Source organism: Cervus canadensis, chromosome 4 (assembly GCF_019320065.1).
Source record: "Cervus canadensis isolate Bull #8, Minnesota chromosome 4, ASM1932006v1, whole genome shotgun sequence".
NCBI classification, from domain to species: domain Eukaryota; kingdom Metazoa; phylum Chordata; class Mammalia; order Artiodactyla; family Cervidae; genus Cervus; species Cervus canadensis.
This window is the reverse complement of record NC_057389.1, coordinates 51,755,560-51,768,614: the sequence shown is the minus strand read 5'-3', so window position 1 is coordinate 51,768,614 and position 13,055 is coordinate 51,755,560. Positions and strand designations below refer to the sequence as shown.

At 45.2% G+C, this 13,055-nt stretch overlaps 1 protein-coding gene across 3 annotated transcripts in view; it reads left to right on the top strand.

The window, feature by feature from the left end:
* The first annotated feature begins 355 nt into the window (after positions 1–355).
* Positions 356–13,055, top strand: part of SH3RF2 (SH3 domain containing ring finger 2) — a 144,365-nt gene continuing 131,665 nt past the window's right edge. The window contains exons 1-2 of one of the 3 annotated variants that reach the window (XM_043465108.1): positions 356–453; positions 1,589–2,078. In XM_043465108.1, the coding sequence (XP_043321043.1) occupies positions 1,701–2,078 (378 nt within the window). In that variant the 5' untranslated portion in view covers positions 356–453; positions 1,589–1,700. Of the gene's footprint in view, positions 454–1,322; positions 2,079–13,055 lie in introns of those variants that run through there. The other 2 variants (XM_043465109.1, XM_043465110.1) reach the window with 2 other exon arrangements.

Here is a 13,055-nt window from a genome sequence, read left to right as displayed (position 1 = left end):
CTTTTTAGGTGACAGGTTTATCTTTGTGTTCACAGCTACCTTAATATGTTTGAACTTTTCAGGAAATCCTCATAAAGGTTTGAAATAAATACACTTTGGCATGTTCATAACTTGAGTGTGTTTCAATTTCCAGGGAAGGACAGAAAATGAGGAAGGGGAAATATAAACTTAACCTTAGAGTAAATTGACCTATATTTTGCCCCCTTGTAATCTTTTCCCTGAAATCGACTCCCACAAAGGAAGGATCCGTAGCAGAGTGTGAAAGCGCCAAGGACAGAACGGCGGTGAAAGCGTTAACTGGGCTGGGTAAGGCGATCCCTGAAAAGAGTTAAGACTCGAGTTAAAGTTTTTAAAGCGGCGGCAGCAGCAGCAGCTCCAGGGACAACGGAAGCCGGTGGAGGGAGCCTGGCGGAGCATCGAGGGGGACCGTGCTGAGCTGAACTCAAGCTCAAGGTTAGTGGCCCCCCGCACACCTCCGCGTGCCGACATCTTTGGAGCTGTCTCAGGAGGCCGGGTGCCTTCTCCCAGCCTGGCTTGTCCTGTCTGCCTGTCTCCACCAGTGCGGCCACCGGCTTGTGCCAACCCTCCCGCTGAGAGGGACTGGGACCTGTTCCCAAGCCACTCTCCTTAAGAGGGGACTTCTCAGACATCCACAAGGAAACTGTTTCTGGAACAAGGATGATTTTCAGAATACACACACACACAGGTACGCACATACACACACGTACACACACACACACACACCTGTATACGCTGCCCCATCTTGGTTCTTGCAGGTTGTGACCACAATCCTAAATTCCTATCTGCTTCAGTCGAAACTGAGAACAGTTGTCAAAGTAACAAAACAGGCTGTGCAACTTTATCCTATGGGAGGGATAGTGTCTCTGAGGCTAAGATAATCAAGGTAAGAAGGCAAAAAAAGAGGAACGAAAAGAAAGAAAAAAACTTTCAAGCTCCACAGCCTGGAGTTGAGGCAAAACAATTTTTGAAAATTAGGTTCTTGTAGAAATTGTACATTGCTAGAACAAAGTAAAGGGGGAAGATGTACTGTGAAGGGCAGAAGTCTACAACTACGGGAGCTTCCCATACCCTTATGTAAACAGCTTGTTATCAGTGTGATGCAGATAACAGATACATTTAAAGAAGGGAAAGAGAAAATAGCTTAAGAGAAATTGCATCCTGAGGGGCCTTTCTTTTTTTTTTTCCCATTTATTTTTATTAGTTGGAGGCTAAATACTTTACAGTAGTGGCTTTTGCCATACATTGAGATGAATCAGACGGACTACCAGAAGGCTTCATCCTTGGAGCCCCGGGTCAGTTCTGTCTCCCCCCTCCCTCCTTGCTCACGGAGAAGCAATGAGTAAGTTAGTCCGGCAAGCAGTCAGAAGCTGTATTGGCTGCTCCCTCGCATCCTCCAGCAGGCAGGAGTCGAGGTCTCTACCTGCTAGCACTGAATCAGAATGAGTCATCTGAAACTTGGGTGCGGAAACAAAGTCCCTGCGAACCGCCTTATGAGGCTCTGCCTCCTGTAGGTGGGATATACCTCTGAAGGCAGTCACAGTTTTTTCCCTCTTCCTTTCTCCTTCAGACAAGCGGGCATCCTGACGCTCTCAAGAAGCCCTGTCTCTGCCCCACTGGCTCAGCTGACCGGACCATGTGGACTCTGCCCCTCCAGGTCAGGACTGGAGTTTTAAAATAAAATGGATGACGTGACGTTACTTGATCTTCTGGAGTGCCCCGTGTGCCTTGAAAAGCTCGATGTCACCGCCAAAGTTCTCCCTTGCCAGCACACCTTCTGCAAGCCATGTCTCCAGAGGATTTTCAAGGCGCACAAGGAGCTGAGGTGCCCCGAGTGCAGGACCCTGGTGTTCTGCAGCATCGAGGCACTGCCGGCCAACCTGCTGCTCGCGCGCCTTCTGGACGGCGTGCGGGCCGGACAGGCCTCGGGGAGAGCGGGGTCCTTCCGCCGGCCCGGCGTGCTGACCCCGCAGGACGGCAGGAGGAGCAGGACTCACCCCAGAGGTCCGCAGTGCAGTCCTTTCCGGCTGGTGCCTAACGTCAGAATCCACATGGATGGGGTAAGAAAGATCTCATCTGTTCCTTCGTGTTTCCTTGGAGGTTGGGTTTATGTGCGCCAGCAGTTGGGGCTTCTCTTCTTTTAGCTCTGTTTCAAAGGGCCGCTGCCGAGGATTCCCTGAGGATAAGTTTCTGTGGGTGGTTTGTCGTACGGAGACTCAGTGGAACCGTGAGCCTATCCAGTCCAATCAGGAACTCTTAAAATTCTTCAAGCTACCCAGGTCCTCCCTGCTTCTAGTCCAGTAGGTGGTAGAACATGGAAAGCCTTCTTGATTGTTTATTTATGCATGTGTTTATTTTTGACTGCACTGGGTCTTCTTTGTGGCGTGCAGGCTTCTCGCTGCAGCGGCTTCTCTTGCTTGGAAGCACGGCTATAGAGCCTGCGCTCAGCAATTGTGGTGCACAGCCTAGTTATTACTGGCATGTGGTATCTTCCAGGACCAGGGATCGAACCCATGTCCCCTGAATTGGCAGGTGGATTCTTAACCACTGGACCACCCAGGAAGTCCTTTGATTATATTCTTGGTCTTTCATTTCTGCTGTTCTGAGGCCAAACCAGGGCATGGGAAATGCACAGAAGATGAGAAAAAGAAAACCAAATCCAACTGCTTGTCACTTTTGAGATCTCAGAGAAGTTACTAAATGTCAGGTTTTGTTTGCATTTTACCCAAATCCATCCTTCCACTCCCAGTCATAAAGTGCCATGATGACAACACTCATTCACAATCACTCAAAGTTATCAAGACACTGGATACACAAAGTTCAATAGGGAAAGAAGCATGTATGTGGGTGGAGTGACTGACAGGAAAGGCTGGGCTGTGAAGTACAACCGACATGTACAGGAGACCTGAAGATTTTTTTTACTTTACAAAATGAATAAAGCATACAGAAAATGCACATCAGAGCCTGCCATGAAAAATGAAGCGCCCCAGGTGAGCCGCAGGAGACCACCCAGTAATGCGTTTTGTGTTTGGACAACGTGAATCATCCTGTCCAGCCTTGTGGGCACATCCTTGGGACTTTATGTGACCTGCCTGTGAGCCTCATTCTGGGAAGCTGGGGAAGGGGATAACTCGAGAGAAGATCATGGTCCTTGTGGCTCCAGGAAGATTAGTGGCTATCACCCCAGAGTCAGTGTGTCCAGGTGGGCATGGCATGCCATGGCCTGGGTGGTTGGCATACTCAGAAATTCTGTGAAGTGCCACATAAAACAAGCTTTAACCCTGGCAGCTAACCACAACTTTAACCATGACTCTCCACTGTGAAGAGTAGCAGAGAGTGGGAGGGTCTTCCCTGGACTCCTTCCCATCCAAGGAGAATAGGCTCGGGTGTGCATTCAGGATAAGTTTCTCAAATACTCTTCTCAACAGCCTATTACTTCTTGGGTTCCGTGCACCCTTAAGCCACCCATGCAGCAGGGTAGTGTGGAAACTTTCCAAAAGGAGAGCAGGAAGAAACCGGGCATCAGTGTGATTTCTTCACAGCAGACTTTGTATTGCCATTGTGCCTGTGTGTGAGAACACATTCCACAAAAGGGCTTGGCGCCCTCCTTTCAGGCTCCTTATTAGCCCTAGGTCTAGCCATCAATCAGAATCCACAGGCTTGGAAAAGGAGGGGTAGGGGAACCTGCTTTCTCAGGCAGGCTGTGTTTACAGAGCATCAGGCTGTATCTCGGGTCAGCAGATCTCCCTTTGAATTCCTAAGACCCAGCAACCTCTCTCCTCCCTCACCCTGGAAAGTCTGACTTGCCTCCCCGCAGGGCTGAGTATCATCCATCACTCACAGAGTGCTGGGAGACTGGGAGGAGGCAAGTCCTCTATCACCTTTGCATATTTTTGTTCATGCTTTCATCTTTTTGATGTGGCTATGTTGCTAAGAAAAGGTAGCAACAGATGGATCCACAGCTACCTACTTTTTGAACCACAGAGAATTCCCAGGTCCCTCCTGGCATGGGGAGCTATCGGAACTAGAGCTCTTATTCTCTTATAGGAATAAGAGACAGCCAGTAAGATCCTGTGTGTCCCTAGAAGTCTTTCACGAGGACACGTCACTGCAGACCAAGGGGCCGGTGACGGGGTTGTGCCCATCCTCCGAGCTGCACTGGAGTCCTGCCATGAGGCTGAAACAAACCAAGCCATTGAGGGCCCCTGCTTTCCAGGAGCACCTAGTTTAGTGAAGGTGCTCTATGAGAGGGCAGAGCCAGGGGCCACTCCACACCCTCACCCATTTCCTCCCTTTCCTGAGCCCACCTTTCTCCATGTGGCTCATCGCATCCCTTTTGACTCTGTCAGTGGGGATGTGAACAAACTATTCCTGGACGTAAATACAGCTATAATTCTGCATCCTGTTCTACTCGCCCCAAATCTAGCTGCCTTTCCTGAAGTGTGAAAGCAATGGTGCATCCCTGGGTTCAGACAATTGCACATTATCTGAGAGTCTACACACTATTCTGAGAGACAGAGGTGTGGCCTTACATCCTCAGTCAAACCCTCATCAAGCTACTTGCCCTCTTGGCCTCAGTTTACCCAACCCAGTCAACTGTTAATAATACTTGCTACCCCTCTTCCTCCAGGATAGTGTAAACATTATCTTTACAACATACTCATATCACCTTAGAAAACCTACGCTGGATAAATGCAAAGCATCATCATTATCATTCATTTAAACTGACTATATGACTGTGGGCAAGCCACTTCAGCTTGCTGGGTCTCAATTTAAAATTCTGTAAAATGGGAAAATATATTATAAGAGTGGAGAGCCATGGTGAGGCTTAACTAATGAGTGTTTTCAAGGCACTTTGAGATCCTTAGATGAAAGGCATTTGGAAGATCGTTATCATAGTAAACATTATTATTGACTGTTTACTGTGCCCTGTCGTGCATGAGACATTCTACAAAACACAGCAGGAGTGATAGTCCTTGCAGAAGAGTGTCATAGGTGTTATTATTGAATTTGAGTCTACAAGGAGTCCAGGCCAGTATAATACTAAGTATAAAGTACTCTACTAATAGGGCATAAACAACCTGTTGTCACGGGGTACCATTTTGCAAAATACTTCTTCCAGAGGACTCAGTGTTAAAGTGGCATTCTCAAAGAGTTCATTTAATTTCCTGTTCAGGAGCTTTTTAAGTCCAAAGTCTGTTCTGCTCACCTTGCCTCATCTAAAAAACAAGCTCATCGAGATCTTTCTGTTGGCTCAGAGAGGCCTGGTACTTTTTGTGCTAGCCAGTATACCAGGGTGGAACCAAGAGCCACACTTCACAGCGCCAACCCAAGAGAGAAAAAAAAAATAGTCCATTGTGCCTACCTGTCTAAAACCCTCCCCAGCCAGTTGTGTAAAAAGAAAACTTGAGAAATGGCTGTAGGTTTCTACAGCATGCAATCATTTCAAGCCAGCAGGTAAGATCACCAGACTCCTGGAGGACCCATGTCGGTGCTGATGTCACTGGTTCTCACTCCTTCCCACATTGTGGCCGAGCCAAAAGAACTTTGCAAATCTTCGAGAAGGTTATGGACTTCTGAATTGCTGATCACTCTCCCTCTTTCCTCCACTACCCTTTAATAGTATTTCTGATTTAGAACAGGCAGGAAAGCAGTGAAGCTAAAAACTTGCAAAATTAGGCTTTGAAAAAGCCAGATTTTAGATTCTGATTCTGCCTCTCGATAGTTGCATACTTCGGATGAACCTCAGGGCCAGCCTCCAATTCCCCTCTGTAACCTGGAGATAATAGCAGTACCTACCTGCGAGGGTTGTTGGGGAGAAATAAACGAGACAATTCATGTCACTTAGCTCGTAGCACCGTGATTGGTTCATATTACGTGGTCAATAAATTTTAACTGGTATTGTTATTGTTATTAAAGCAACTCAAGACTTTCCATGCTAAATTATGTACCATCTCTCTTGTTAATCAAGTGTCCCGCAGAGATGGTCCTTGGTACCCTGATTTTTGGTTGGTATGTGTGTCTCCAAAGGATGTGATGCCATAATTCAGATGTGTGATTCCTCCCAGCATGCGCTGGCTTGGCAGCTCATTTCCAAGACCCTTTAGGAGCTAAGAATGGATTCTAGGAGAAAACAATGCTAGCCAGCTTCTCTTCCCCAAATGGCGAACTCAGCAAAACACCATACACAGAGCAACAACCTGGCCCACCTTCCCAGCATTGCCAATGCTTCATTAGCATCTGTCTTTCCTTTCCCCTGCATCTTTCTATCCCCAACACAAATGTTGCCGCCCTGGGTCTTGCAGGGCCAGACTCTCTTCCTTCTTTGTTAAACATCATGCCAACCACACACATTCCTATCTTGCTTGCCCTACCTCAGCGAGAACACACCTGCCACCTCCAGCACACAGACCAGGTGGCTGTGTCCTAGAAACTTCTTCAGCTGGTGTGGCAAGCAGCTGAGATGAAAAAATGAGGTCAGAAGGCACAGTGGGGAATTGAGGCTGGGGAGAAACCAAAAGGCATCCAGGCCCTTTCCTGGGTCTCAACTGCTGTGTCCTACAGCAGTGCTGCGACACACATGGTCATCTCTGCTAAATTTGCAAGGCAGTTAAACCATCCCAAGCCCCTGAAGGCAGATGGCAGTGGGTCAGCAAGGCCTGGATGTGGCAAGTGGAGGAGCCAAGCTTGAGAAGTCAGGAGACCCAGATAGTTCTCCAGCCCCTCCCACCTTTGCAAACCTTTTACAAAACCATATGTCTCCAAAATGACTTGACCCCCAACCTGTGTTGATGTACCACCTTCTTAGTTACAGTCCTCCCCATTTCACTGCTTAATGTTTAAAGACTGTGGTCAAACAGAGCTGAGTTTATGCTGGTATTCAATTACTTTTGAGCTGTGAGGCCTCAGCAAGTCACTTAACCTCTCTGATCCCCAGTTTCCATATTTGTGCACTGGTAATATTAATGGTGTACGTATGTCACATTGAGATGATGTATGTAAAATGCTTAGTATACTATGGTAAATGTTAAGTAACAAAACAGTAACAATAGAGGACAAAGTCTGAAGCATTGGATTTGGAGCTCTTTGTACCCACACATAAACATACAGAGACCTCTGTTCAAAAATTAAGCAAAGGGGATAACAAAAGAAAAAGGGGTTTTCCCTGAAAAGACAAAACTAGGGACTTCCCTGGTGGTCCAGTCGTTAAGACTCCCCGCTCCCAATGCAGGTGACATGGGTTCAATCCCTGGTTGGAGAACTAAGATCCCACATGCCAAGTGGTGTAGCCCAAAAACAAAGGCACAAAACTACAGTGATGAAAAGGTGTGGTTTTCAGTGGTGACCAGGGGTTATGGGTTGGGAGAGGATTTATAAAGGATAGCGTGAGGGAATTTTATGGGATGGAGGGACTATCCTGTATCCTGTTTGTGGTGACAATTAAATGAATCTATATATGTGTTAACATTCATATGAATATATGCCAAGAGGGGAAAAAGTCAATTTCACTTTATGACAATGTTTAAAATAACATTTTTAAAAATGAAAGGAAGCACTTGTACATTTCTTTGAGTCTCTACCTGATTTTCACCTGGCCCGCTCTGATGTCCCTTCATGTCTGTGTGTATTGGGTCAATGCTATTTTGGAGAAGGATTTTGCCATCATTTAAGCAATCAGGGTAATTCCTGTGGGTGGGCTTCTCTCTGTTTTAGCAAGCTATTCTATAACTGCCTCAGTTTTCTCATCAGTTAGAGGTATCTGGCCCGTAGACAAATAGCAGCGCATCCCCCAGTGGAGATGGCCCAAGCAGATGGCTGGGGCAGTAGGTTCTCCTTACTCAACATCAATTATCCATCACGTGTACTGGGGCATGTCACCTAAGTGATTAGTCAGTGCATATTTTGTGTTGTTTCGATGCCTCTTAGGAAAGGTTGTCTGCCCACGTGTCCCTTCATACTATGAAGAGATTATGGAACAAGGGAAAGTGCTTGTTGAGCCCTTGGCATGCAGAGCATCCCCATCTATCTCATTCCAGACGCCACTGCGTAGCTTTTGGCTGAGCAGGGACCAGCTCACATATGGTTCTCTTCAATCTCAATATCTTCCCCCTTTTTCATTTGTTTAATTTAATTTATCTTTACTATTTCATTTGGCCTGCTCTGGGTCTTTGTTGAGGTGTGCAGGTTCTTTGTTGGGCACAGGGGATTTCTCTAAGTTGCATCGCGCAGGGGCTTCTTTTGCTCCTGAGCGTGAGCTCTAGAAGACCTAGGCTCAATAGTTGTGGTGCTCAGGCTTAGTTGCCCTGTGGCTTATGGGATTTCTGTTCCTGGGCCAAGGATCAAACCTGTGTCCCCTGCGTTGGAAGGCAGATTATCAACCACCGGACCAGCAGGGAAGTTCCTCTTTCTCATTTTTGAATCTATGCTTATGTGTTAGACCTGTCTTTGACAAACTGTATTATGTAAGTGATTAATGGAGGTTCCATAAAGCTCCAGAGTCAAAGAAACCTCAGGTTGAAACAGAGTTAAACCTTTTTTCTTTGCTGCAGGACTTTTCCGTACTTTTAGTACTAAAGAATGGTGAATCTCCAAGTAGCGGACAATGGTAAGAAACATTTCCCAAATTCCTGTGACAGCGGTAACCCTAACACTTTTATTAGTGCCTTGAGTTATATTAATTGTCCACAGAACAAATTCTGGGAAATGTTGTCTCATACTAATGCAGAGATAGCTGAGCCCTCAAAGAGAATCCCTATTATAATTAGAGACTATTGATGCATTCCAAGAAGAGTTGTAGGCAAGTTTTTGTTGTTAGAAGATATTTTTGGAAAACTGTTTGAAACTTGCTACCACCACTTTCTGCAGTATTTATTTAGCTTCTATCATTTTATTTTTTGGTTATGCACACATCATATGGGGTCTTAGTTCCCCCACCAGGGATCAAACCCACATCCCTTGCATTAGAAGTACAGAATCTTAACTACTGGACCCTAGCTTCTGTCAATAGTCAGCCATAGGTACTTTGGGAATCTACATGACAAAGGAAAGATTCTACCTTCCCAGTGCTTACTGTCTGATGGTAAAACCAACTAATTAGATACATGTATTAAGCATATGTGTATAAATATATACATACATATCCCTGATTTAAAGATATTATCTATTATAAGATACATTATTTAGTTATAGCCCTAAAGGGAATAAAAAAAGAACTACTATATTAGATGTTCACTGTAAGATACATCCAATTTTAGAAATGTTAAGATGTGAAAAAAGGACTGTCTTACTGAAGAGTACATATTGTCTGATTCCATTTATATAAAATTCCAGAAATGGCAAACTATAGTGCTTTTTGGGTAATGCAAATGTTTTATGTGGTGTTATATAGGTTTGTCTAAATTCATCAAATCGTACACTTAAAGAATACATTTTTGGTATATAAATTATAACCCAATAAAGTGATTAAGACAAAGAAGTCTTAGACTCAAAAGATAATGGTTTATGAAAATGTCAGATGAGGAGGTGGTTGAGTTTAAGGGAAATGAAGTTTGGCTAAAAAAAGAAACTTCCTTTTAAAAAATGGGCATTTTAATGGTTACGAAGGACACAGTCAGGGCTTGAAAAGGCAGGGTCTAGGCTGGGCACATGGGGGCGAGGAAAGATGAGATATCTTGAACAGAATGGAAGTTGGGAGAGAGGGAGAATGAGATGGAGAGGAGTTGGCGTGACTGGTTATCTGCTTCAAAACCACCACTAGGAAGGCACATGTCAATTACTCTGTAATGAAGTCTCTCTGTGTCTGCTTCCATGTCATCACGTGGCCTATGGGTTGTATCTACCTGATGGATTCAGAGCAGCCAGACAAGATATCTCTGCTCTGAACAGGTGGCCAAGCTCCCTGGGTAAACTGAGGAGCAGTTTCCACTTCACTGGCAGACAGACCACTCTTTTTCATTGAAATGGTCAGGTTACCTGACAACCCCAGCATGCAGGAACGCTAGCCAGCACATCCACAGCAAGGGGTAGAACACAGGGCAGGGAAAGGCAAGTCTGTTCGTCATGAGCTGCTTCCTGCAACTTGGGTCTGTGTCAGCGCCAGGGTCACACTGTTCCCGATGCCTGACTCAGAAGCCAGGGCATTCAACAGACTGCCTCTAAGGGCCTGCTACGTGCCAGGCTCCATCTTGAAAGCTCACACCATTGAAAGCTCGTCGCAGGAATGCTCATGGGCTCAGACTCCAGGACTCAAATAGCAGCTGAGTTCACTTTAGATCTCTGTCATTTTTCCAATCTTTTATCCAAGCACCAGCACAACAGGCAACTTGTCCTGGGTCTGGGTCTCAGTACCATGCTTGGAGCATATACCTACAGCCTGGCCCAGATTAGGAACCCTCAAATGTTTTTTGAATTAATGAATGAACACATTCACGTTTTTGGTAGACTTTACGGAGTCATGGAATAATAACCCCTCATAATGTGGAAATTAACTCTTCCTGAATTGAGCCATGAGAAAGCTCTATGAGGAATGAGCAGCATATTACATTAGGCATAAAGCCACGTGGTGGATGAAATATTCTGGAGGTGAAACACCTTATTAAATACCTTTTGGGGTGACAGACAGTACTGCCCAGAAAACATAGTGGGCCAAGTTCAAAGCCACTTAGCTCATGAATTGTTAACCCTAAGAAGATAGGAAATGTGTCTCCATATATGACCAAATTCCTGTGTCGGAATCCACAAATGCTATGTACTCCTCTGATGGTAGGGAAAATATTCATGATGAGTTAATTTACACTTAGCCCCAGTGACAGAAAGGATGAAGCATCAGAAGAATTTGCCAGCGAGTTATGTGCTAAACTGTCCTGGCCGCCTCCATGAAGGAAGGCAGCATTTCAGATAGGAACATGGCTCCTGCACCTCTCAGGCTGACAAACCTATGTCATACATGTATATAATATATAGAACATAAAATTGACATTTTTAGCCATTTTTGTGTGTATAGGGCAGTCGCATTAAGTATATTTACATTGTTCTGCACCCATCACCGCTATCCATCTGTCTGCAGAACTTTTCATCATCCCATACTGAAACTCTGTACCAATTGCCTCCTGGTGGGTATGTGTACGTGTGTGTGTGTCTGTGTGTGTGTGCAGATAGACAAATAGATATTCACATGTATATTTTTAAACTTCTTTCTGGGTAAGAGGAATAAGTCTTTTAGTATCATTTTTTAAATATATATTGTAATTTTCTGCTGCTCTGACCTTAGACTTCCAATGAGATAAGCAAACAAGATAACGCTGTGATTCAGAACCAAGGCTCTTCATTCATGTGTACTGGCTGTGTGCTTCTGGTCATTATTTAGTCACTCTAAGCATCACGGCTACAAGATGAAAATAGGGAACTCAGCTCCTAGGGTTCTTGGGAGGATTCAGTGAGGCAATCCCTGTGAAGTGCTTAGCACCGGTCTGGATAGGGTACGCTCCGAGTAAGGGTGAGCTGTTTGCTCGCACTCATCCAGGTCGGTTAACTTGTAAAGCACTACCACGCTTACTGCGGTCAGCCTGCTATTTTACTGCATTGAAGACATGGGGGTAACAGTGATCGTGGCTTCATTTGGAGGATGTCAAGACAACCCTTGTTAAGTTCTTCGCACAGGGCGTGACACATACTACTTCTTGATAATAATTGTGAGGCATTATTATTATTTCCTATGCCTCATTCAATCAGCAAGCATATACAGGATGCCTTTTATGAGTAAGACCCAGTGCCAAGCTCTAGTAAAGAACAAAAGCAAATAATATATGATTCTTATTAACATGTACACATGGAAGAGACCCAGGAAAATGAATAATTCACCAAAATGGCTGAAACCCTGCCTTAAAGAGCTCATGGACTTTTGGGAGGCAGCCACATAAGGTAATAATTACGAGGCAGGTAATAAGTGTTAAAACAAAGGACTTACTGTGTCAGGCACTGAGTCAGGCACTCTTTACTACAGAATCTCACTTAACTCTACAAATATGAGATGACTGCTACCATTTCTGTCTACTTCACACATAAGAGGTTTGTGCTCAAGAAGTGTTCATATAAGAAAACACAATGGGAGAAAATGGCTGCAGATCAAAATTGAGCATTCCTGTATCTATGTTCAGGGTAGTTATTGAGGTTACATTTTATTTTATTTTTTTTAATGCAGCTTGTTGTCTAGTCACTCAGTCATGTCTGACTCTTTGCGATCCCATGGACTGTAGCCCACCAGGTTCCTCTGTCCATGGGATTCTCCAGGCAAGAATACTGGAGTGGGTTGCCATTTCCTTCTCCAGGGGATCTTCCTGACCCATGGATTAAACCCGCATCTCTTATATTGACAGGCAGATTCTTTACCACTGAGCCACCAGGGAAGATCTAAATGCAGCTAGTCTTTTTTTTGTTTGTTTTTAATTTTATTTATTTCTTTATTTGGCTGCACTGGGTCTTAGTTGTGGCACTTGGGATCTTTAGCTGCTGCATGCAAACACTTTAGATGCAGCACGTGGGGTCTAGTTCCCTGACCAGGGATTGAACTCCAGACCCTGCATTGGGAGTGTGGAGTCTTAGCCACTGGACCACCAGGGAAGTCCCTGCAGCTAGTCTTATTCTTGACCATTCACAGCAGCCCTTGACACTGAGGACTGCAAACCTCAAAATACACTGAGAGGCATGTACACTGGGTGATGAGTCCTGGCATCATGGTCCCCACACCGCTGATTTGAAAAAATATGCCTTTTGGCTGCCATTCACACTCACAACATGGAAAGCCAAGAAGATTGATGAGAGAGCTTGTATTATTCACTGTTAACCTAAGGAGAAATAAGGCAAATATTTCCCAGGGTGCCTGATGCGAACCACCCCCGGTTAAGGGTATCAGCCACCTCCCAGTGTGAACCACTTGCCTAACTGGGAAATTGGTCCACGTGGCCAGCTGCAGCCCATTCTCCCATCTCAGTGTCCCCGTTGCTCCTCCAGGAAGTTAGCCCTCTGTCCCAAAGCCCAAG